Genomic DNA, 25,184 nt, shown 5'->3' on the forward strand with positions numbered 1-25,184 from the left:
TCAACATAAAAGGGTCTCGCACATAAAATGCATAACATAACATAAGCACAACATTAGACCAATAGACCAATGAAAATGTTATGTAAATCAATATGGCGACTTTATGCTGGATGTTCATTGGCCCATCGGTCTGATGTTGTGCTTGTGTTACCTTATGCATTTCATCTGCGAGGCCCTAAAAACAAAAAAGAAATTTAACTTTTGAGTAGGAATGTAAGATGAATACTGACGCATGCGCAGAGAACGCTTAGAAAAAGAGCTGTGACTCCTCGCATCATGCTATTTTTATCACGTTTTCCGCTTACGGATGTTATATGGCAGTGCCCATTCCAGTTAGAAGAGTATAGTTCAGTGGTGTTGAATCAATCTGCAGCACACGGGGGTGAAACTAATATAGCGGTTTCCGGTAACACGGAAAAAGTGGGGCTCACTTGAAAGTGGGAGTTAAAATGACCAATCAGAAAACGCCTTGATGTAAGTTGGTAAGAGTGAGCATCTGCTCACTCGATTTTCGTGTGGCAGCATTGATGAACTGGTCTCGCCAACAATACAGAGTAAAGGGCCGCGCACATAAAATGCATAACAGAGCATAAACGTAGCATAAAGCCTCTGGGATTAAAAGTATACTAATAATTTAGAACATTTTATAGGATATTCTATTTTAAAAAATTGACGTAATCTTGGTAACACCACCCAAGATTAAATTGCTAAGATCAGCAAACATATCTTTTTGAGCCCTACAACTTTTATCTGAAACACTTTTACATAAAACTTATACATTTTCTGAATTATTCAAGGGTACCAACCTTCCCCCCCCCCCACCTTGTGTATATGTTTTACTTGTAAAAACAGTCATGAAAAAAATTTTACTTGTACAACAAATATACGTGATCTATAAAAGGGAACTGTTTTGTCCGCACTCGGCTTTCATTGTCCACTGTTCAGCGACAGAATGACGCATTTTTCCATGCTTGCACGATCACATTCTTCTCCTGCAAGTTTTTTCAAGAGCAGGACGATACGCCTACACCCACTTGTTTTTAAGATATTCATAATTTTCAAAATCGATTGGACAAAAAAATGGCCTCTTTTTTACAAGTTGAAGATTAAATGTAACTGTTTTTAACTTAAAAAATATTGAGTAGCATAAATATAACTTTTAAGTAGAGTTTCATCGGAATATTATTAAATTTTACATGAGATTTTAAATTTTGGAAAGCTGTACATGATTATAAAAATTAATACAACTTTTCTTAAATATAAATTTAATTAAAAGTTATTTAATTAAAACAGTGGACATTAAGCTCATAAAGCCAAATATAAAACTGGAGATATTTGCTTGGAAAAGTGTATAACAATTCTCTATTCCACAATTAAATTTGATTCTACAATTTATCGATTAAAAATAGTTAAAATTATAACACTACAATACAACACTTATCTCCTAAATGTCTACTTAATAATAATTTTATTGATAAATTGAAATTTGTACAAAATAAGTGTTTGTTACATAACGACTACATCTTAATTAGTAGATACAATTGCTTCTTCTTGATGCACATTATCTTTAGTGATACCTTCCTTGACAGCTTTACGATTTCTCCATGCTCTCATATATGTTCTTGGATGTACAGGTAAATATCCAGCAAGTCCTAATAAATCTGCAACAGGTTTAGACACTTGTGCTCTTCTAGCAAGCCAATATTGTATCCTTTCATAATTAAAAGACACCAATTTTTCATTATACACATTTGGAAGAGGATCGTAAACACCGACTTGCTCTATTGGTGGCTTCCTTTGTGTTAATTTTACCTAAAATAAAATAATAAAATAAAATAATATTACAAACTTATTTATTTGATTTATTAACATATAAACTGTAATTACAAATCAATGGCTAATACAAATCTGGGTTGTTTTTTGTGTAATAACATAAATAATGTCTTACATGAAAATAGAATTTTATATTTATGTTATTATTTTGTAATATTTTACTTTTAGTCAGAATTAGGTAAGTTAATAATTTTCTAAAATTAAATTAGATTAAAATTAATAACTTTTAAAGTTAAAAAAATTAAAATGGTTCTCAGAAATGTCTTTTATTAAAAAAATGCAATTTTTTGTTTTTATAATTAATTAAAATGCTCTTCAATTTACAATCAAAAACTTCTTCAACTTGCAATGTTTCCTTATAAGTATAATTATGTATATGATAAAATTTGATTACTTGCACACACAATTATATCATACTAACTATTGAATTATAACTACAGTTTAAAGAATAACACGGTATTCAGAACACATTGCACATTTCAAATGATTTTCAGCTTGATGCTTATCTCACTATTTCACTTGCATTCTAAATGCCGATTGATACTTGAATTACACACAGATTGGTGAGGTGAGGTAAGGAGAATAACTCTAGCTGAAAATCAGCCAAAATGTGCAATTTATGCCAAGCACTAAAATAATTATTAATTTTTAGCTAAATTAATTTCTATAACAATTCTCGATGAGGTTCCATACAAATTAGAGGCTACAGACATCTGTCAGATAAACTAGCAATTTACCCCTCACTCCATAATAATAGTTTACAGAAATTGTAAAGTAAACTTTGTTAAATACACAGAGGGGTCTATTTGGCAATTTTAATAAACACTATCATGAATCCTCTAGTGACCTTGCTCAAATTTAATTTTTAATCCTAATCATTGTTTTGTACTTGACTTGTTAATTTCTTTACAATTTTAATTATTATCTTTTCCAGTTTTTTTTATAATTTTGATTATTTTCATGATCAATAGTGTAAGATTTACAGGTAGCTTCAAATTTTTCTTATGTTATGAGAATGTTGTATTAGTCCTTATTCATTTTTATCTTTTTCCTAACATTGAAGAAGACTCAATAGTAAGAAACATATTTAATTGACATTAAAGTTTATTATTTCAACAACATATTTTGCTTGTTATTTTGACCATTTATTTTAGATACTTTGCTTAATAGAAAACTCCCTATTTCTTTTTATATTTATTATTTCTAGAAGAATGTTTTAATTTTTTTGGCTGAGTTATCTTTCTTGACAAAGAATGATAATGGAATTGATAACAAACTAAGTTTTCACTTTGATAGAAAAACTTTCATAAAATTTCAATGAACTTAATGTTTCAGTAAATTTGATAAAATTTCAATAAATATGTAAAAAAAAATTTAATTATATCTGCTAAAAAGATTATTTTCTGCCTTTAATAAAAAACAGATTTTAATAATAACTCATCTCGCAAAAACAAACATATATAATTGTGCTGAAGAAAGAAGAAATTGTAGCTGAAGATGACTCAAAGCTGAGTTATAAAACATCCATTTTTGAAATTAATAAAATTGTTAATTCTATGCACTAATAAGCCCAGTTACTCTTATTAGCCCACTAATGGTTGATTACTTGACAATTTGAGAGTACTACACTTTGGTATCTTTTATTATTACTGAATAACTATTTATTAAAAAATAAATTTTATTGAAACTGTAATGAATTTTTCATAAAATTGCAACAAAAAATCACCAAAATACTCAGTAATATTATTGAAACTATTGAATTTAATGTAGTTTTGATAAAATCACTGGTCAAAATGACTCAAAATAAACATAAAATTCAATAAAATGTTATCGAAATTTCTTCAAAATTTCATTAAAATTTTATAACCAATACGTAAAGTTTTTTGTAATTACAAGGATCATTAAAAAAAAAATCACTAAAAATAAATTTGTACATACAGAATTTTACAAAAAACATACATATTTTTCTTAAAAGAAAAATAGATTAACTTACATCCATTACAACAATATGATAAAATGGTCTATTAGTACAACCATAACGAACAAGACGTATTGCCTTGGCAAACGGAGTAATAATATTTGTACCAGATGAAGGATGTAAAGGTAGTCGAGGCATGTTTATTAATATAATAATCACTGCTTTTATACCATTACTCTCCTCATCACGCTCAGATCGTTACGACCATTGAACCATGATGTAAGAAGAAAGGTGAAACAAGTAACCATGATGTAAGAAGAAAGGTGAAACAAGTAACCAGATGCGCAGTAGACCATACTCTAGACCAATCAGAACTGGGTCCAAATTTTGAGTTTCAATATGGCTACGGCTCCGGTACTGGGACGTATTTATACTTGCATTTATACGTGAATCGGAGATAATCGGTGAATCGAAGAAATTCAAAGCTACTTAAAAAAAGAAGAATGTGAAGGTAAGGTTGAGACTTTGTACATTAATAAAAATTGTGATAATTGTTATTTCAAATTTTGTAAACTTGAATTAGAAGAAATTTGGAAAGTTATAAGAATGAGCTTATGTGTATGGCTAAATTGTTGTATTTCATGTTTATAACAACAGTGTTTATTGCAACAGTGATTTTTGTTAAAGATAATAAATTTCAAGTATTTTTACATTTTTATATTTATTTTTTTTAACAGCATCTACATTTTAAGTATGTGTGACTACATATGATTGTTTCGTATTTAAATTGCGCGGATATATTTGGACCCAAATTTCATTGGCTCATCACATCGAGCCACGCCTCTTACCGCGCATCGAGCCGCCGACGATGCGCGTTGTTTCACCTTGTTTTTTACATCATGCAAGTAACTAGAGTCCTATATAAAGAGAGAAGCGACATTGATGTCCGAAGTTCTGATTGGTAATCTGATTGATACTTGATTGGCTAAACGAGCAGCCATATTGTGACCACAACTGTATGCAGAATGATACGAATGGTGTTTGATGACGTTAGATCGGTCCCAAAATGGCGGTGGAGGACTCAATTGGATACTAAGGGTTGTGGTGGGGGTTCGATGTCTTTATATAGGACTCTACAAGTAACTAGATGCGCAGTGGACCATATTCTATACCAATCAGAAGTGGGTCCAAATTTTGAGATTCAATATGGCTACGGCTCCGGTACTGGGGCGTATTTATAATTGTATTTATACGTGAATCAGAAATAATCGGTGAATCGGAGAAATTCAAAGCTACTTAAAAAAGGAAGAACGTGAAGGTAAAGTTGAGACTTTGTACATTAATGAAAATTGTGATAATTGTTATTTCAAATTTTTTAAACTTGAATTAGAAAAAATTTGGAAAATTATAAGAATGAGCTTATGTGTTTGGCTAAATTGTTGTATTTTATGTTTATAACAACAGTGTTTATTAAAACAGTAATTTGTGTTAAAGATAATAAATTTCAAGTATTTTTACATTTTTATATATATTTTTGTTAACAACATCTACATTTTAAGTACGTGTGACTACATATCATTGTTTCGTATTCAAATTGCGCGGATATATTTGGACCCAAATTTCATTGGCTCACCACATCGAGCCACGCCTCTTACCGCGCATCGAGCTGCCGACGATGCGCGTTGTTTCACCTTGTTTCTTACATCATGCATTGAACTATACTCTAACTGGAATCATGGAATGGGCACTGCCATATAACGTCCGTAAGCGGAAAACGTGATAGAAATAGCATGATGTGAGGGGCCACCTCTCTTTTTCTAAGCGTTTTCTGCGCATGCGTTAGCATTCACCTTACACTTCTACTCAAAAGTTAAATTTCTTTTCGTTTTCATGTTGACACAGCATGTAACGGAATTCGTGGAAACGAAGAAGAAATTAACTTTTACTTAAAAAGTTACTTAAATACTTAAAAAAATATAATACAATTTTGCTTTTGTTTTATTTATGTATGTCATTCAAGTCGCTCGTTTATCTATTCTCATGTGCCGGTACTGCAAAACTTTCTAACGTGACTGTACTGACAAAGAGAGGTGGCCCTTCGAAATGGCTCTCTCTCGTCACGTTTTCTGGCGGCTAGTGCCCATTCCAGTTAGAGATAGTTCAATGGTTACGACAGACACAGTATAAAGGGTCTGCCACATGAAATGCATAATCGAGCATAAATGTAGCATAATGCCTCTGGACCAATGGGAATCTTATGTAAATTAATATGGCGACTTAATGTTGGATGCTTATTGGTCCATCGGTCTTAAGGGCCTCGCACATGAAATGCATAACGTAACACAAGCACAACATAAGATCGATGGGCCAATGAGCATCCAGCATAAAGTCGCCATATTGATTTACATAACATTTTCATTGGTCTATTGCTCTTATGTTGTGCTTATGTTATGTTATGCATTTTATGTGCGAGACCCTTTATGTTGTGCTTATGATATGTTATGCATTTCATGCATGGTGGAAGTAGAGATGGTGTGTGCAAAACATTGAACTATACTCTAACTGGAATAGGCACTAGCAACCAGAAAACGTGACAAGAGAGAGCCATTTCGAAGGGCCACCTCTCTTTGTCAGTACAGTCACGTTAGAAAGTTTTGCAGTACCGGCACATGAGAATAGATAAACGAGCGACTTGAGTGACATACATAAATAAAACAAAAGCAAAATTGTATTATATTTTTTTAAGTATTTAAGTAATTTTTTAAGTAAAAGTTAATTTCTTCCTCGTTTCCACGAATTCCGTTACATGTTGTATCAACATGAAAACAAAGAAGAAATTTAACTTTTGAGTAGGAATGTAAGGTGAATGCATGCGCAGTAGAGTTCTATATAAAGAGAGAAGCAACATCGAACCCCCACCACAATCTTCAGTATCCAATTGAGTCCTCTACCGCTATTTTGGGACCGCTCTAAAGCCCGTATTAGACTACGCATTGAAAATTGAAGATTGAAGATTAAAGATTGAGCTTTAGCCAACCAAAATAAAAAAAGTTAAAATTTCATTGTTTTGATTGGTCAAATTTCAATCTTTAATCTTCAATCTCAATCTTCAATGCGTAGTCTGATACGGACTTAACGTCATCAAACACCATTCGTATCATTCTGCAAACAGCTGTAGTCACAATATGGCTGCTTGTTTAGCCAATCAGGTATCAATCAGACTACCAATCAGAGCTTCGGACATCAATGTCGCTTCTCTCTTTATATAGAACTCTAAGGGTGCAGTCCCATGGAGCGTATCAGGCGTATCGCGGATTGCGCGTATCGAAAATCTGACCAATCGCGAACGTTCCGCTGCTTTCGGTACGTGAACGTTTTGTTCCTACGGTCGCATGAAGCGGAATTTGCGTAAGCGTATTAAGCGGATGCTCAATCACGAAACGAATTTTGTTATTTCTCTCATCCAAACAGTCTTGTGATTGGTGAACCGCTGATCCGCTTACGCGAATTCCGCTTCATGGGACCGTAGGAACAAAAGCAGACGGAAGAATAGTCGAATATTCACAGTATATATAAAGTGAATTTTATTTAATTTATTAATTTATTTAGTATAAGTAAATAAAACATTTGACTTTTAACAGGTGCAGAATGAAATCGAAAACAATATTGCTTTCAATTGCTTTATTAATAAAACGTTTAAAACGAATAAATTACGATGTTTTTACCAGGCATGAAATACATCGTAAAATTATTAATCTTTATGCGCTTTATTATTAAGCATTAAAAAACGAGAGAAAAATTGCGAATAAAGGAAAACGGAAATATTGGGTCAGACCAATATTTGTAATTTGCAATTTGTAATTTGCAATTCATAATACAATATTTATATCCGTATTTATATTAAACTGAAATAATCAGTGTAGACTAATCAAAAATATGCTTCGTCAAATTCTAAACTAACCTTAAAATATTATAATTAATAAGTATTACAAAAATAATATTTTAAAATGCTATATGCTACTCACAGGACTTATATTTCCTTTGTTCATAATTGTTTTAATTGTATCAATTACAAGAAACTGCTATTTTTCTTTATGTTAACCTCAATCCGCTCTGATCCGCTCGATTGAATACGCTAAAGAATAACTTCGGCGGAACGGCAGCGAACCAAGAACAGCGGAAGCAGCGGAACGTTCGCGATTGGTCAGATTTTCGATACGCGCAATCCGCGATACGCCTGATACGCTCCATGGGACTGCACCCTAATGGCTCTGGCAGACCAGCGCGATTTGCGACACGCGACGCGCGATTATCCAATAGGCGTACGTCTTTTCAAAAAATTGTTAACGCCTATTGGATAATCGCGCGTCGCGTGTCGCAAATCGCGCTGGTCTGCCAAAGCCATAATGCGCATAGAACGCTTAGAAAAAGAGAGGTGGCCCCTCGCATCATGCTATTTCTATCACGTTTTCCGCTTACGGACGTTATATGGCAGTGCCTATGATGTAAGAAGAAAGGTGAAACAAGTAACCAGATGCGCAGTTGACCATACTCTAGACCAATCAGAAGTGGGTCCAAATTTTGAGATTCAATATGGCTACGGCTCCGGTACTGGGGCCGTATACTTGTATTTATACGTGAATCGGAAATAATCGGTGAATCGGAGAAATTCAAAGCTACTTAAAAAAGGAAGAACGTGAAGGTAAAGTTGAGACTTTGTACATTAATGAAAATTGTGATAATTGTTTTCTCAAATTTTTTAAACTTGAATTAGAAGAAATTTGGAAAATTATAAGAATGAGCTTATGTGTATGGCTAAATTGTTGTATTTCATGTTTATAACAACAGTGTTTATTGAAACAGTAATTTGTGTTAAAGATAATAAATTTCAAGTATTTTTACATTTTTATATTTATTTTTTTTAACATCTACATTTTAAGTACGTGCGACTACATATGATTGTTTCGTATTCAAATTGCGCGGATATATATGGACCCAAATTTCATTGGCTCACCACATCGAGCCACGCCTCTTTCCGCGCATCGAGCCACCGACGATGCGCGTTGTTTCACCTTGTTTCTTACATCATGGCAGTGCCCATTCCAGTTAGAGTATAGTTCAATGGTGGCAGAAAGAATCCACCGAGAACACAGTTTTCAAGATACGCGTCAAAAAATACCCTTCCCTTTACTCAAAACCGCTTGCACAGTGTTGCACAGTATACTATTTAAGAACTATGCTCAGAGAACATATACTATGAGAAATGAAAGCTCTGTACTTAACATGGAAAACAGAAAGCATGACACTGCTATCTAGTGGTGAAGTGAGAAATTATATAAAGAGAGAATTATATAAAGAGAGAAGCGACATTGATGTCCAAAGCTCTGATTGGTAATCTGATTGATACTTGATTGGCTAAGCGAGCAGCCATATTGTAACCACAGCTGTTTACAGAATAGGTCTGTTCGAGTTGCTTGAAATCCCCAAAAATTTTTGCACTTGAGATAAGATAAATATATATTCGATCGTAAGAAAGAGAGAGACGACAAAGAAATTAATTCAAAAAGGGCAGCAACACAAACAGACCTAATGATATGAATGGTGTTTGATTAAAGCGGTCCCAAAATGGCGGTGGAGGACTCAATTAGATAATGGCTGTGTTCCGATATTAACTGCCAGTACTGAAAATGTATAGTATATGTGACGTGAACTATAAATTTTCAGTACTGCCAGTAAAAACGGAACACAGCCAATGGCTCTGTTCCGATATAAAGCCTGTCGCACATGAAATGCATAACAAAGCATAAGCGTAGCATAAGGTCTCTGGACCAATGGGAATCTTATGTAAATCAAAATGGCGACTTTATACTGGATGCTCATTGGCCCATTGGTTTTATGTTGTGCTTATGTTATGTTATGCATTTCATGTGCGAGGCCCTTAACTGCCAGTACTGGCAGTGGTGGCAGTGGTAGCAGTGCTGGCAGTAATGCAGTAATATTGGAACAGTTATGACAATGTACTGTAATGACGTTACATTTACTGCACTGCCAGTAAAAACGGAATACAGCCACTGAAGGTTGTGGTGGGGGTTCGATGTCGCTTCTCACTGGGTGCTTTTAGAGTCCCTAGAAGTAGAGAGTCTGGACATTTGCCCCTAAAATGTCGGTGATGAATATGTCAGTGTATGTATGTGAGCTTTATGTGTGTGTATGTTTATCATAGTGTGCACTTGAACGTATTGTATACTGTTATCGCATTGGCTAAAGAGGATGAAACAGGGATCCGTATTGGTCCCGTACTGATCCGCTGCCATTTTAGGTGCACAGTCACGTGCATCCAATCACGTGGAATCCACAAATGTCCAGACTCTCTACTTCTAGGGACTCTAGGTGCTTTCAAACAAGAGTGCTACAGTGTGACACTAGAGTCCCTAGAAGTAGAGAGTCTGGACATCTCAGGGTTCCACGTGATTGGACTGCACCTAAAATGGAAGCATCAATACGGATCCCTGTTTAATCCTATTTAGCCAATGCGATAACAGCATACAACACGTTCAAGTGCACACAATGATAAACATACACACACATAAAGCTCACGTACATACACTGACATATTTATCACCGACATTTTAGGGGCAGGGGGTCGATTGTGTATCATGTAACTAGAGTGAAAATTACAAAAGTGAACAAATTTACTAGAGTATTTATAATTTCATTGGTCAACACCTAGTAAATTTGCTCACTTTTATAATTTTCACTCTAGTTATATGATACACAATCGACCCCCAGATGTCCAGACTCTCTACTTCTAGGGACTCTATGTGACACACGTCCGCGCCGCCAGCTGTCGGACTAAGAGATATAACAAATTTTAAAGGTGCCATTTGTTTGCTAGTCGTTTGCTAGTATTTGCATGTTTTTTTGTTTTGTTTTCATATTATTTAGTTTAAACAAAAAATCAAAATTAAAATTTGGACAAATTTGGACAAGTAAAAAGCCGTTTTAGCCTTTACCTCATGATTTCCTGAATAATTCAGTGTCGAATCGTTTGCTAGTCGTTTGCTAGTTCCAAATATATAAATATTATTCTAATTATATCGATAAATAATGTAATAATTTGTTTATTAATAAATGAGAATTCTATAGTTAACTTTACCCCTAGTAACTTTCTAGGTAACTTGATCACCTATAAAGTTACTAAGGCTAAAGTTACTATAAAAATTTCATTTATTAGGGCCACTTTTACCAACGCCAATTAACTTAATCGCTGAGTAGTCTATCGGAATTGACCAATCGCATTTGTTGTTTTTACTTAACGACAAATACGATTGGTCAATTCCGATAGACTAATCAGCGATTAAGTTAATCGGCGTTGGTGCAAGTGGACCTTAATAAATGAATTATTACATTATTTATCGATATAATTAGAATACTTATATATTCGAACCAACAAACAACTAGCAAAAGATTCGACACTGAATTATTCAAAAAATCATGAGATAAAGGCTAAAACGGCTTTTTACTTGTCCAAATTTGTTCAAATTTTAATTTTGGTTTTATGCCACCCACAAATTTTACTGGGGATGAAACTGGCGCATACGCATTCCGTTTGTTTTCTGTTCCTGAACTCCTTGAATTAGTGTGCACTTAAAATGAAATAGATATATATTTGAAAACTAGTGAAAGCAAGATGGAACGTTCCAGTGCAGTCTAGTGCAGGAATAGAAAACAAGCCTATTAAGTCACCTAGAAAGTTACTAAGGCTAAAGTTACTATAGAAATCCCATTTATTAATAAATGAATTATTACAATATTTATATATATAATTAAAATAATACTTATATATTTGAAACTAGCAAACGACTAGCAAACGATTCGACACTGAATTATTCAGGAAATCATGAGATAAAGGTTAAAACGGCTTTTTACTTGTCCAAATTTGTCCAAATTTTAATTTCGATTTTTTATTTAAACTAAATATTATGCAAACAAAACAAAAAAGCATGCAAACACTAACAAACATCTAGCAAACGAATGGCACTTTCAAAATTGTTATATCTGTTAGTCGGGGTGCGCACGATTGGACACCGCACGATTGGACACCACCACTCACAGCGGCCGATGCCTAGAGTTTTTCCGTTGGTTTGGTTAGATAAGTCAAGATGATTGGTTGGTGTCCAATCGTGCTGTGTCCAAAAGAGTGTCACCCGTCTAATTAGAACAGATAAGTTACCACGGTCAAGGGTCTCGCACATGAAATGCATAACATAACATAAGCACAAAATAAGATCGCTGGACCAATGAGCATCCAACATAAAGTCGCCATATTAATTTACATAAGATTCCTATTGGTCCAGAGGCTTTATGCTACGCTTATGCTCTGTTATGCACTTTATGTGCGAGGTCCTTCAGAGTGCGTAAAAGACTGACTTAATAAAAAACACAGATTCAAATTAGATCAGAAATCTATCCGTAGAAAATCCAGACCCGTTAAAGAAGAAATTTTACATTATCCAATGTAGGAATAACTTCTTTACAATGCCGACAAAAGAATAAACTTGCGAATTATTTCGATGAAATACGTATGAATAATGAATAATCAACGAATGCATTGTTTCTTAGGCTTATACAATTCTTTAAATAAAAATAATAAATATTAATTACCATCTAAGAATTCTGAATCCGGTACGTTATTTTTTAACACAAAGACGTTTTTAGTAAAAATATAAGTCCATTGTGCTAATTTAAAGATATAGCACGTAAAGAAACAAAAGGTTTAAACTATAATTTTAATTTTGTATGTTAAAGCGACAAAACATGACTGAACATGACTAAAATGTACACCCACGGAATTTGATTCTGTCCATGGGGAAATTTTTCAAACTGAGAAGTCACCACTTTCTACATATTTGCAGTTCATGATTAATGAAACAACTAGAGCTTATTGGTCGTTACGTTAATCATAAACTGTAAATATGTAGAAAAATAGCGACTTCTTAGTTTGGAAAATTTTCCCATGGACAGAATCAAAGTCCTTGGGTGTACACCCATGGAATTTGATTCGGTCCATGGGGAAATTTTCTAAACTGAGAAGTCACCACTTTCTACATACTCGCAGTTTATGATTAATGTAACAACTAGAGCTTATTGGTCGTTGCATTAATCATAAACTGTAAGTATGTAGAAAGATAGCGACTTTTTAGTTTGGAAAATTTCCCCATGGACAGAATCAAATTCCATGGGTGTATAGTCGTGAGCTAAAAAGTTGCAACACATTAGTATTGTTCGTTTTGTCTCTCGGGAGCTTCTCGGAGTCGCTCTGAACGAACCCAGCGACTTGATAGTGTTCTTTTAGACGGAAGTGATATAGAGGGCAATTGGGGTGAAAACTTGGTTCTGTTTTATTACCTGCTGTTAGAGCTGTTGAGAACCATTCAGGTCCACTCAGAGTTTCCCTGTAATGTTCCATCGCGAAACGACAGTTCAAGTCGGTTCCATTTAGAGTCCCTAGAAGTAGAGAGTCTGGACATCTGCCCCTAAAATGTCGGTGATGAATATGTCAGTGTATGTACGTGAGCTTTATGTGTGTGTATGTTTATCATTGTGTGCACTCGAACGTGTTGTATGCTGTTATCGCATTGGCTAAAGAGGATTAAATAGGGATCCGTATTGGTGCTGCCATTTTAGGTGCACAATCACATGCATCCAATCACATGGAACCCCGAGATGTCCAGACTCTCTACTTCTAGGGACTCTAGTTCCATTCAGGTTATACAATAAACAACCGCGTGTTTTGAAATATATAAACGTTTATTGCCGTGGCGAAAATGGTAGCGTAAAGCAAGCGGGAGTGTAAATTGGGGCATCAGAACGTAAATAAAGCGTGTGAAAAGTGCAGGGTTGGATAAGTTAATACATTTTTTAAACTAAATTAAGTTAAAGTTAATGGTTTATATGTATATAAAATTAATTTAGTTAGCGTTAAAAGTTATATAAACAAAAAACTAACTAGTTAAAAGTTACGTTAAGAGTACATTAACTTGAGTTAACAATTAATTAAAAAGGCCAGTGAGACGAGCAAAAAGGTGTAGATGTTCGTATAGCTAATAATACATATTTATTCGTATACAGGGTGATTCAGAATAACCCGTTGTCTTTTAAGGTATTCCTTGTCGAATTCTAAGACGATTTTTTCTTTGCCAAAAATTTGTCAGACGCTTAGATTTTAAAATATCAGCCGATTAAGTTAACGTATCACGGGTCGAATATAGATGGTACGCAGGGGCGGTGCACTCACCGTTACCCGCGGGTGTGTCGTGAGGTGCCTGTGCGCTCAACTGATACAACACACTGAACACACAAGTCTTTCTCCCTTCTCACGCACTCTCTCTTTCTCTCTTTCTCTCTCTCTCTCTGTCACATCACAATGCTAGCTTTAACTTAAAAATGTAATTAATTTTCTTCTTAATTTTAATGATTTTAATAAGAGAAGTGCCAGGAAATTCTTTGTACAGTTTGTACACATTAAATATTTATTTAATAAAAAAATGAAAGTTAAATTACATTAGTGATTCTTGTATTAAAGAAATATTTAATTACATTTAATAAATTATGTCATTGGAAGTATTCAAACAAAAATTTATCAAAATTCAATAACTTTTTTTTTCAGTGTAGAATCTCTTGATATAAAAAAATAATTTTAATAAAATAAATAAAAAAATATTTTTTAATAAATTTTATTATTAAAAACAATATTAATCACTACTTTACTTTTAAATTGCCGCGTACTAACTTCTGTTCGACCAAACGCATTCATATTCGATCATAACATAACCCATAAAATCAGTCGGCTCTTTCCTGTTGTCGAGTAAACACGTGTTGTCTGTTCGGCGCGTAAACACGAGTTTTATCGAGCTACATATTTTCGCACACCGAATGACTAATAATTATTTGCAGTGATTGTTACTCGAAGTGATCGTTAATTAGTTACTCAAGTTTTATCGATCAAGTGAATGAATTGTGTATTATGATACTAAAGTGATAATTTACGAAAGGATCAACGAAACTTTGGTCTGTCTCATCGTGGAGACAACTAATTGATCGCTGTACAAAATAATACGTAAGTAAATGCATGTCCAAACTTGTTCATGCAAGCACGCGCGCGCTGGCTCTCTCTTTCTCTCTCTCTGTGACAAAACAAATACTACTGTTTCTAAAAACTTGAGATGTAAATACTTTTCTAGATTTCGTGCAATTCTTTGTTCGATTCTTCGACTGTATTAAGAATTTTCTTGCACTTCTCTTATTAAAATCATTAAAATTAAGAAGAAAATTAATTACATTTTTAAGTCAAAGCTAGCATTGTGATGTGACAGAGAGAAAGAGAGAGAGAGAGAGAGAGAGAGAGTGAAAGGGGAGAAAAACTTGTGTGTTGTACCAGCTGAGTGCAGCAGACACCTCACGACACACCCACGCGTAACGGTGAGTGCGCCGCCCCTGCGAACCATCTGTATTCGACTCGTGATACGCTAACTTAATCGACTGATATTTCAAAATCTAAGCGTCTGACAAATTTTTGGCAAAGGAAAAATCGTCTTAAAATTCGACCAGGAATACGTCCTTTGAAAGACAACGGGTTATTCTGAATCACCCTGTATAGAGGACACAAACGTTTCGACTCTACGGAGTCTTCTTCAGTGTGTGTGTATTCTTACATTACAGACGCAGAGCGCAAACAAATCTTCATAACAGCCTTTTAAATACAATAGTCCGGGATTTAAAGCCCATGGTCCAAAATTTCTATTCTTGCTTCGTCGATTTCCAGTCCGCAAAACAAATCGTGTCAACAATTCGGTCTACGTATCGCTTCTTGTACGACTCGTGCAAATAAATTAATCTCCAACCAATGATACTTTAAAAAATATAACAGAAAAAATTCACTAATAAATTCGCTAATAGACGTTTTTTACAAATTTCGTGTCAGTTGAATCGCATGTTTAGTGTAAATAGTTAAACTTATGGTTCGTCGTAAGAGTCGTTGTAAGGCATGTTCAAACGTTGATCGCTTACACTGTTAACGAATAACGGTCGATCTGTATTGATCGGCGTGACAAGGGAGACTGAACGTTTCTGATGTTGCGAAGCGTACGCAATCCGCGTATGAGTCAAATCTTTCTCTGTTTACAATTTTATTCCCTATACTTTCTTTATTACATATCGACCAGTTTGTTCAAAACAGGGTTGTAACCGTCGTCTAACAGTTCCGTATCCGTTTTTTGATTAAGGCCATTTTTTTGTTCGTTAATGTGTATCATCTCGGAAATTAAGCGTTTATGATAAGTTGGTTCAAAATCAAGGATTTTTACATTTTCCCAATCGATCGAATGATTTTGTTGGAGTCTGTGTTCGCTAATGACTGATATTTTCGCTGTTTCAAGTTTAATGTTGTTCACATGTCTGAATTGTTGACACGATTTGTTTCGCGGACTGGAAATCGACGAAGCAAGAATAGAAATTTCGGACCATGGGCTTTAAATCCCGGACTATTGTATTTAAAAGGCTGTTATGAAGATTTGTTTGCGCTCTGCGTCTGTAATGTAAGAATACACACACACTGACGAAGACTCCGTAGAGTCGAAACGTTTGTGTCCTCTATATACGAATAAATATGTATTATTAGCTATACAAACATCTACACCTTTTTCTTCGTCTCACTGGCCTTTTTAATTAATTGTTAAATTGCATACGAGCTTAACAGAATAGTTGTTAACTTGAGTTAAATTAAAAATTAATTTTAAAAAACTTTTATATTAAATTACAAAATTATAATTTGTATAATATAATAAATTTAAAAGTAATTAATTAAAGTTAAAAATTAAATCATTAAATCATTAATTAGTAATCCTATAATTTAAAAAAAAATACTTTTAACTCTGAGACTTTATAACATTTCATCAAAAATTATAAAACAAAAAATCTTTAGAAAAATTTTAGGATATTTTATAATTAGTATATATGAAAAATTCAGAAAAAAGATAAACTTTTTAGTATTTCTAAAAAGTATTCTAATTTGTATAAAAAGTTTGAAAAAGTTATACAATTATACAAATATTCTGAAAAATTATATAAAAAATTCTGAAAAAAATTTTCACGGGGATTATATTCAGTCAGATTAGGTTACGCTATCGTGTTTTTTTTACAGCCGTCCGAGTAGACCCGAGTTCACTTCAGAGTCGTTCAGAGCAATATCAGTAATCCACTTCCTGTTCTACGATCCATTTCCGGAATTCTTCTATCTTAACCCAAACATACCCAGGTCTATTCAGATCTGCTCTGAACTAGACCCAGGACAGAGAAAACGAACAATACTTTTATTTACGTTTTGATGCCCCAATTTACACTCCCGCTTGCTTTACGCTATCATTTTCGCCACGGCAATAAACGTTTATATATTTCAAAACACGCGGTTGTTTATTGTATAACCTGAATGGAACCGACTTGAACTGTCGTTTCGCGCTGGAGCATTACAGGGAAACTCTGAGTGGACCTGAATGGTTCTCAACAGCTCTAACGGCAGGTAATAAAACAGAACCAAGTTTTCACCCCAATTGCCCTCTATATCACTTCCGTCTAAAAGAACACTATCAAGTCGCTGGGTTCGTTCAGAGCGACTCCGAGCAGCTCCCGAGAGACAAAACGAACAATACTATTAATGACCGCTTGTGTACATACACCCATGGAATTTGATTTTGTCCATAGGGAAATTTTCTAAATTGAGAAGTCACCACTTTCTACATATTCGTAGTTTATGATTAATGTAACGACTAGATTTTATTGGTCGTTACGTAAATCATAAACTGTAAGCATGTAGAAAGATAGCGATTTTTTAGTTTGGAAAATTTCCCCATGGACAGAATCAAAGGCCGGTATTCAGAGTCGATTCTTATATGTAAGATCATCTTAAGTATCATCTTAAGATGGCATCAACCAATCAGAAAGCCGTATTAGCATCTTAAGACGTTACTTAAGACGATCTTGAAATAAGAATTGACTATGAATATTGGCCGAAGTCCTTGGGTGTACATCCATGGACTTTGATTCTGTCCATGGGGAAATTTTCCAAACTGAGAAGTCACCACTTTCTACATAGTTGCAGTTCATGATTAATGAAACTACTAGAGCTTATTGGTTGTTACGTTAATCATGAACTGTAAGTATGCAGAAAGATAGCGACTTTTCAGTTTGAAAAATTTCCCCATGGACAGAATCAAAGTCCTTGGGTGTACATCCATGGAATTTGATTCTGTCCATGGGGAAATTTTCTAAACTGAGAAGTCACCACTTTCTATATACTTGCAGTTTATGATTAATGTAACGACTAGAGCTTATTGGTCGTTACGTTAATCATAAACTGTAAATATGTAGAAAGATAGCGATTTTTTAGTTTAGAAAATTTCCCCATGGACAGAATCAAATTCCATGGGTGTACACCCAAGGACTTTGATTCTGTCCATGGGGAAATTTTCCAAACTAAGAAGTCAGCACTTTCTACATACTTGCAGTTCATGATTCATGAAATGACTAGAGCTTATTGGTCGTTACATTAATCATGAACTTTAAGTATGTAGAGAGATAGCGACTTTTCAGTTTGGAAAATTTCCCCATGGACAGAATCAAAGTCCTTGGGTGTACAAAACTCATGGTGCATGCGTACGAAGCAAGCGGTACGCATACATATAAAATATCCATCTATATACCAGGTGTATGCATAAGATTTTTTCGGTTTAACTAAGAGATGGCGCCAGCAAAAAGTACGCAGCGTATTATAGCGTTTTTCATTGGGAAAACTGGTGCGCACTGAATGTGCACTTGCTGCAGGTAATTGGGCGTTTCCGTTGGCACCGTCATCGCGCAAACCGAATTTCCAGCGGAGAGTGCACACTCAGTGCGCACCAGTTTTCCCAATGAAAAACGCTATTAATTTGACGGCGGGTCCCGATAGCGCACATCCCAATAGCACACAAACCACTCACGATGGCAGATGCCTAGAGATTTTCCGTAGGTTATGTTAGATAAGCCAACATGATTGGTTGGTGGGCTATCGGGTTGTGCGCTATCGGAACCGTCCCTAATTTGACACATACGTCATTTTGTTCGTCTGACATAAAACTACAAACACACCCAAGTTGAGTCAGCCAAAAACTAGCGTCTTTGTTTTATCATTCAGTGATCATGTCGAGTTTTGTACCTGAAAAAGAACATTTGCGGCACGCATTGCTTTTCTTATTTAATAAAAAAAAGGCTGTTGAAAGTCATCGTTTGCTGGTAGAAACATATGGTGAACACGCTCCATGGATTAGAACATGTGAGACATGGTTTTGACAATTTAAAAGTAGTGATTTCAATGTGAAAGACAGTGAGCGCTCTGGTAGACTACAAAAATGCGAAGACGAGCAATTGCAGGAGTTATTGGATGATGACCCAACTCAAACGGCAATTAGCAGAAGCATTATATGTATCACAAGAAACAATCAACAGACGTTTACAAGCAATGGAAAAGATTAATAAATTTGGTAAATGGGTCCCACACAATTTCAATGAACGTCAAATGGAAAATAGCAAAATCACTTGTGAAATGCTGCTTCAACACCACGAAAGGAAATCATTTTTGTATCGAATTGTGACGGGTGACAAAAAATGGATTTATTTTGAAAACCCGAAGCGGAAAAAATCGTAGCTTTCACCTGGCGAAGCCGGTCCATCAACACCAAGGCCAAATCGCTTCGGCAAGAAGACCATGCTCTGTGTCTGGTGGGACCAGAGCGGTATTGTGTATTAGGAATTCTTGAAGCCCGGCGAAACCGTTAATACACAACGCTATCGCCAATAAATGATTAATTTAAACCACGCATTAATCGAAAAACAACCGGAATGGGCCAGAAGACATGGCAAAGTGATTTTGTTACACAATGCGCCGTCTCACACAGCAAAACCAGTGAAAGACACCTTGAAATTGCGGAAAGGTACCGATAGCGCACAGTACTATTGCACACAAGCCACTTACAACCACTCATAGCGCTTGAACAAAAGAATATCACTAGGCACCAGCCGCTGTGATTGGTTGTGTGCAATAGTACTGTGCGCTATCGGTATCTTCCCGAAATTGCTTGGATGGGACATCCTTCCGCACCCGCCGTACTCCCCAGACCTGGCGCCATCTGACTATCACCTCTTCGCATCAATGGGGCACGCGCTTGCAAAGCAGCACTTCAGCAATTTCGAGGAAGTTGGAAAATGGCTCGACAAATGATTTGCCGCAAAAGACAAGCAGTTTTTCTGGCTTGGTATTCATAAATTACCTGAAAGATGGGCGAAATGTGTAAAAGCCGTTGGCCAATATTTTGAATAAAAAAAATTAATTTCCCTTGAAAATTACGTGTTTTTTTACCAAAAAACCGGAAAAAACTTATGCATACACCTGGTATGATTAATATAAAGAATTTATAAGTATTAGAAAAACAAAACAGAAAAACACACACACACAATCATTTTTAGTTTGTATTTATATAGATATAAATATATATGTGTGTGCGTGTGCGTGTGTGTGTGTGTGTGTGTGTGTGTGTGTGTGTGTGTGCGCGCGCACGCGCGCGCGTGTGTGTATCTTTGCAAAACTTATTATAAATACATAAATTTATTTAACAAAAAATAAAACAATTATAAAACAGAATATCAAATTAATATAAAAATTAAAGTCAAAATATATAAAATAATTTTTTAAAAGTTAGTACATAAAGATTTATTGATGAACAATTTATATTATAAAACTATGATGCAATTTAAGGACAAATGTTTGAATTTAATTACCGTAACATTTTAAATTTTATGTTTTACTAATATTGTATAATAAAAGTAGAATTAGTTAATAATAATAAAAAGAAACAAGAAATAAAAAAGTGTTACACATTTTTATTTTAAAAAATATTTTATTTATTATTTATGAGATATTTTCCAACAAAGTACTTGGGGTCGATTATCAAAGTTTTTCCCTAGGGCGGAAACGTGAAAAGTGAAAATCTTTACCATTAAAGTTAATGGAGAAATTTTCCACTTTTCATGTTTCCGCTTTAGGGAAAAAGTTTCATGATTGACCCCCATATATACAGTCGTGTTCATTATAGTTGCGACACTTTTTCTTAGATGCGTTTCTGAACACACAACTATAACAAGAGCTGAGAACATGATTGGTTCTTACTTGTGGATCCAACCAATTACGTTCGCCGCTCGATGAGCAAGGCTATATTCCAAAAACCATCAAAGAAAAAGTGTCGCAACTATAATGAACACGACTGTACAGTCATGTTCATTATAGTTACGACACTTTTTCTTAGATGCGTTTCTGAACGCGCATCTATAACGAAAGCTGAGAACATGATTTGGTCTTACTTGTAGATCCAACCAATTACGTTCGCCGCTCGATGAGCAAGGCTACATTCCAAAAACCATCAAAGAGAAAGTGTCGCAACTATAGACAATTTTTGGCGATCGTCTGGTATATGTACAGTCATGTTCATTATAGTTGCAACACTTTTTTTTTGATAGTTTTTGGAATGTAGCCTTTCTCATCGAGCGGCAAACGTAATTGGTTAGATCCACAAGTAAGAACCAATCACGTTCTCAACTCTTGTTATAGTTGCGCGTTCAGAAACGCATCGAAAGAAAAGTGTCGCAACTATAATGCAGACGACTGTACACCCAAGGAATTTGATTTCTGTCCATGGGGAAAGAACGATGGCATTTTAGGGCCAAAATTTGCCCATAATGGGGAACCTGTAAATTTTTGTATATTTTTATGTTTTTGGGTCTGCTGAATTCGAATATAAAATTCAAAATTGTCCAAAGTGCAGGGAACTTTATGAAAATACGATATTTCTACACAAAGGCCTAGTTTCGCGATTCATGTTTTCTAATAGTAATTTTGAACTCAAAGACCTCTTTTTTATGAATTTCTTTAAAAATGGATTTTTTAAATCACTATATCACTAAATCACTATATACTTTATAATTATGCATACACACATATTCATATACACATATATATATATATATATATATATATATATACAGGGTGATTCAGAACGACCTATGTGTCCCTGTAAAGACGTATTTTTGGATAAATTCTGAGACGATTTTTCTTGTACGAAAATTTTGTCTGATGCTTACTTTTTGAATAATAAGACGATAAACTCAGCGAATCACGGGCCGTGAACACATGGTAGACAAATGCGGCGCAACTCACCGTCTGACGCGGGCGCTTACCCATGTCGGACGGTGAGTTGCGCCGCCTTTGTCTACCATGTGTACACGGCCCGTGATTCGCTGAGTTTATCGTCTTATTATTCAAAAAGTAAGCATCGGACAAAATTTTCGTACACGAAAAATTGTCTCAGAATTTATCCAAGAACACGTCTTTACAGGGACACATGGGTCGTTTTGAATCACCCTGTATATATGTTTGTATATACATAGATACATACAGGGTATTCTATTGTATTTTTATTTTCTTTTTTTATATTTTTTATATTCTTTTTTTTATATTTTTTAAAATATTTTTATATTTTTTATATATTTTTATTATATTTTATTTTCTTCTTTTTCTTTTTTTTGTTTATAAATCTTCTTCTGATTCTTCTGATTCATCCGATTGTAAATTGGATGGAAAAACATCGAATCCCTGGTTTATTAATTCTATCTTGGAATCTCGCGTAACTAAAAAACCAAATTATCATAGTAATATGTGACACACGTGCGTGCACGCGAATATATGATATGGTGATTTAAAAGACCCATTTTTAAAGAAATTCATAAAAAAAAGGTTTTTGTGTTCAAAATTACTATTAGAAAACATGTATCGCAAAACTAGGTTTTTGTGTAGAAATATCGTATTTTCATAAAGTTCCCTACACTTTGGACAATTTTAAATTTTATATTCAAATTCAGCAGACCCAATAACATAAAAATATACCAAATTCACAGGTTCCTTGTTATGGGCAAATTTCGGCCCTAAAGTGCCATCGTTCTTTCTAAATTGAGAAGTCACCACTTTCTACATACTCGCAGTTTATGATTAATGTAACGACTAGATTTTATTGGTCGTTACGTTAATCAGAAGCTGTCAGTATGTAGAAAGATAGTGACTTTTTAGTTTGGAAAATTTTCCCATGGACAGAATCAAATTCCATGGGTGTACCTTTGACTATAGGCTTGTTTTCTATTCCTGCACTAAACTGCACTGGAACGTTCCTTCTTGCTTTCACTAACTTTCAAATATATATCTATTTCATTTTAAGTGTACACTAATTCAGGGAGTTCAGGAACAGAAAACAAACGGTATATAAATATGAGGCTTGTTTTCTGTTCCTGCACTAGACTGCACTAGAACGTTCCTTCTTGCTTTCACTAACCTTGAAACATCTATCTATTTCATTTTAAGTGTACACTTATTTAGAGAGTTCAGGAACAGAAAACAAACGGATGGACTGCTGGTACCCCCCACTTTTCTTATGTTTTCGTGTAAGAAAGATCTGCAACGCTTCCATCTCCTAAGTGGCAGAAAAAGTGAAACAAAAAAGCGAGACAGCAATAGTAAAAGATCAGAAAAGAAAGAGACGGAATACAATATATTGCTTTGCATTTTTACGTTTACTCCAAAATATGCGATTATATTTCTGTAAAATAAGAATTAATTTTACTAAATTAAAAGAAAATAAATATAAAATATACACATTTTATTTTTAAAGATATATTTAAAAAAATTATATAATTAATATATATATATATATAATAAAATATATAAAGCAAAAAATGGAAAGTAATTAAAAATAAAAACAAATAAGTGATGTCATATAAATAAAAGAAAGCCTCATTAGAGAACCGTCATTTTCGGGTAATAAAGTGTACGGGAGGGTTCCGATAGCGCACATCCCGATAGCCCACCAACCAATCATCTTGACTTATCTAACCCAACCTACGGAAAATCTCTAGGCATCTGCCATTAGCTGCGTTCCGAAATTCACTGCCAGTACTGAAAATCTATAGTATACGTAACATGAACTATAGATTTTCAGTACTTGCAGTGTATATCGGAACGCAGCCATTGTGAGGTGTTTGTGTGCTATCGGGACCCGCCGTCGACTCACTAGGGGTGCTTTCCAACAAGAGTGCAACAGTGTGACACAGTGTCACACAGAGAGACACAGTAGGCTTGTTTTCTATTCCTGCACTAGACTGCACTGGAACGTTCCTTCTTGCTTTCGCTAACTTTGAAACATCTATCTATTTCATTTTAAGTGTACACTTATTTAGAGAGTTCAGGAACAGAAAACAAACGGAGTGTAACACAGTTGTGTAGTTTAAATGGAACAGATAAGTTACCAAACACGGTCACTAGAGTGCGTAAATGACTGATTTAGTAAAAAAACACAGATCGAATTGAATCAGAAATCTATCCGTAGAAAATCCAGACCCGTTAAAGAAGAAATTTTACATTATCCAATGTAGGAATAACTTCTTTACAATGCCGACAAAAGAATAAACTTGCAAATTAATCCGATAAAATACGTATGAATAATGAATAATCAACGAATGCATTGTTTCTTAGGCTTATACAATTCTTTAAATAAAAATAATGAATATTGATTACTATCTAAGAATTCTGGGTCCGGTACATTATTTTCGAACACGAAAACATTTTTAGTAAAAATATAAGTCCATTGTGCTAATTTAAAGATGTAGCATGTAAAGAAACGAAAGGTTTAAACTATAATTTTAATTTTGTATGTTAAGGCGACAAAACATGACTGAACATGACTAAAATGTACCAGTACCACACTTGAAAAAATAATTTATTTGTCCGATGTGTTGGCACTATTGATGGCTGACCCGGCCAAACTTAAGATTGAGCTGTGTTTTGCAGTGTCGCTCTGTGTCTCTCTGTGTCATAGTTGGAAAGCATCAATGTAGACACTGTGTTACACAGTGTCGCCTGGTCTCTTGCAGTCTCTTGTTGGAAAGCACTCTAGGTCACCTTAGCTTTAAAAACTATAAAAAAGAAATCTGCGCCGAGTATCAATCAAATTGATTACAGGATTCTAAAAGCCCTTTCGATAAATTCCATCAAACGACTCACAGATATCTTTGACGAGTTATTCCAGATAGGCATTTTTCCCGAGGAATGGACAAAGTCCCTCGTTGTGTTCATCCCTAAGCCACATGATGGAGGTGTTCGTCCTATATCACTCATGTCTTGCATCTTTAAGATGTTGGAAAAGTTGTGTACTTCAGGGTTCGCTGATTTGTTGAAAGGCACAGCATATTTTCTCCATTTCAATTTGGTTTTAGGCCGCACAAATCCTGTATGGACGCTTTGGTTACG

At 34.6% G+C, this 25,184-nt stretch overlaps 2 protein-coding genes across 5 annotated transcripts in view; one reads left to right on the top strand and one right to left on the bottom strand.

Moving 5' to 3' along the window:
* The window catches only part of LOC105198479 (alpha-mannosidase 2), a 94,089-nt gene that overhangs the window by 66,388 nt on the left and 2,517 nt on the right, over positions 1-25,184 (top strand). The window lies entirely within an intron of this gene.
* Positions 1,441-25,093, bottom strand: LOC105198478 (probable 28S ribosomal protein S16, mitochondrial). Of its 3 annotated transcripts, none has more exons than XM_039458997.1 (2): positions 3,982-4,120; positions 1,441-1,812 (listed from the first exon to the last, which is right to left on the bottom strand). In XM_039458997.1, exons 1-2 carry the CDS (start codon positions 4,105-4,107, stop codon positions 1,525-1,527), a joined length of 414 nt encoding a protein of 137 aa, XP_039314931.1. In that variant the 5' UTR covers positions 4,108-4,120; the 3' UTR covers positions 1,441-1,524. The 3 variants fall into 3 exon arrangements, with proteins under 3 accessions (XP_039314931.1, XP_011163491.1, XP_039314932.1); XM_011165189.3 differs by having other exon boundaries at positions 3,827-4,063; XM_039458998.1 differs by lacking the exon at positions 3,982-4,120 and adding an exon at positions 24,939-25,093 and having other exon boundaries at positions 1,450-1,812.

This window comes from Solenopsis invicta, chromosome 16, assembly GCF_016802725.1.
Source record: "Solenopsis invicta isolate M01_SB chromosome 16, UNIL_Sinv_3.0, whole genome shotgun sequence".
Classification (NCBI taxonomy): domain Eukaryota; kingdom Metazoa; phylum Arthropoda; class Insecta; order Hymenoptera; family Formicidae; genus Solenopsis; species Solenopsis invicta.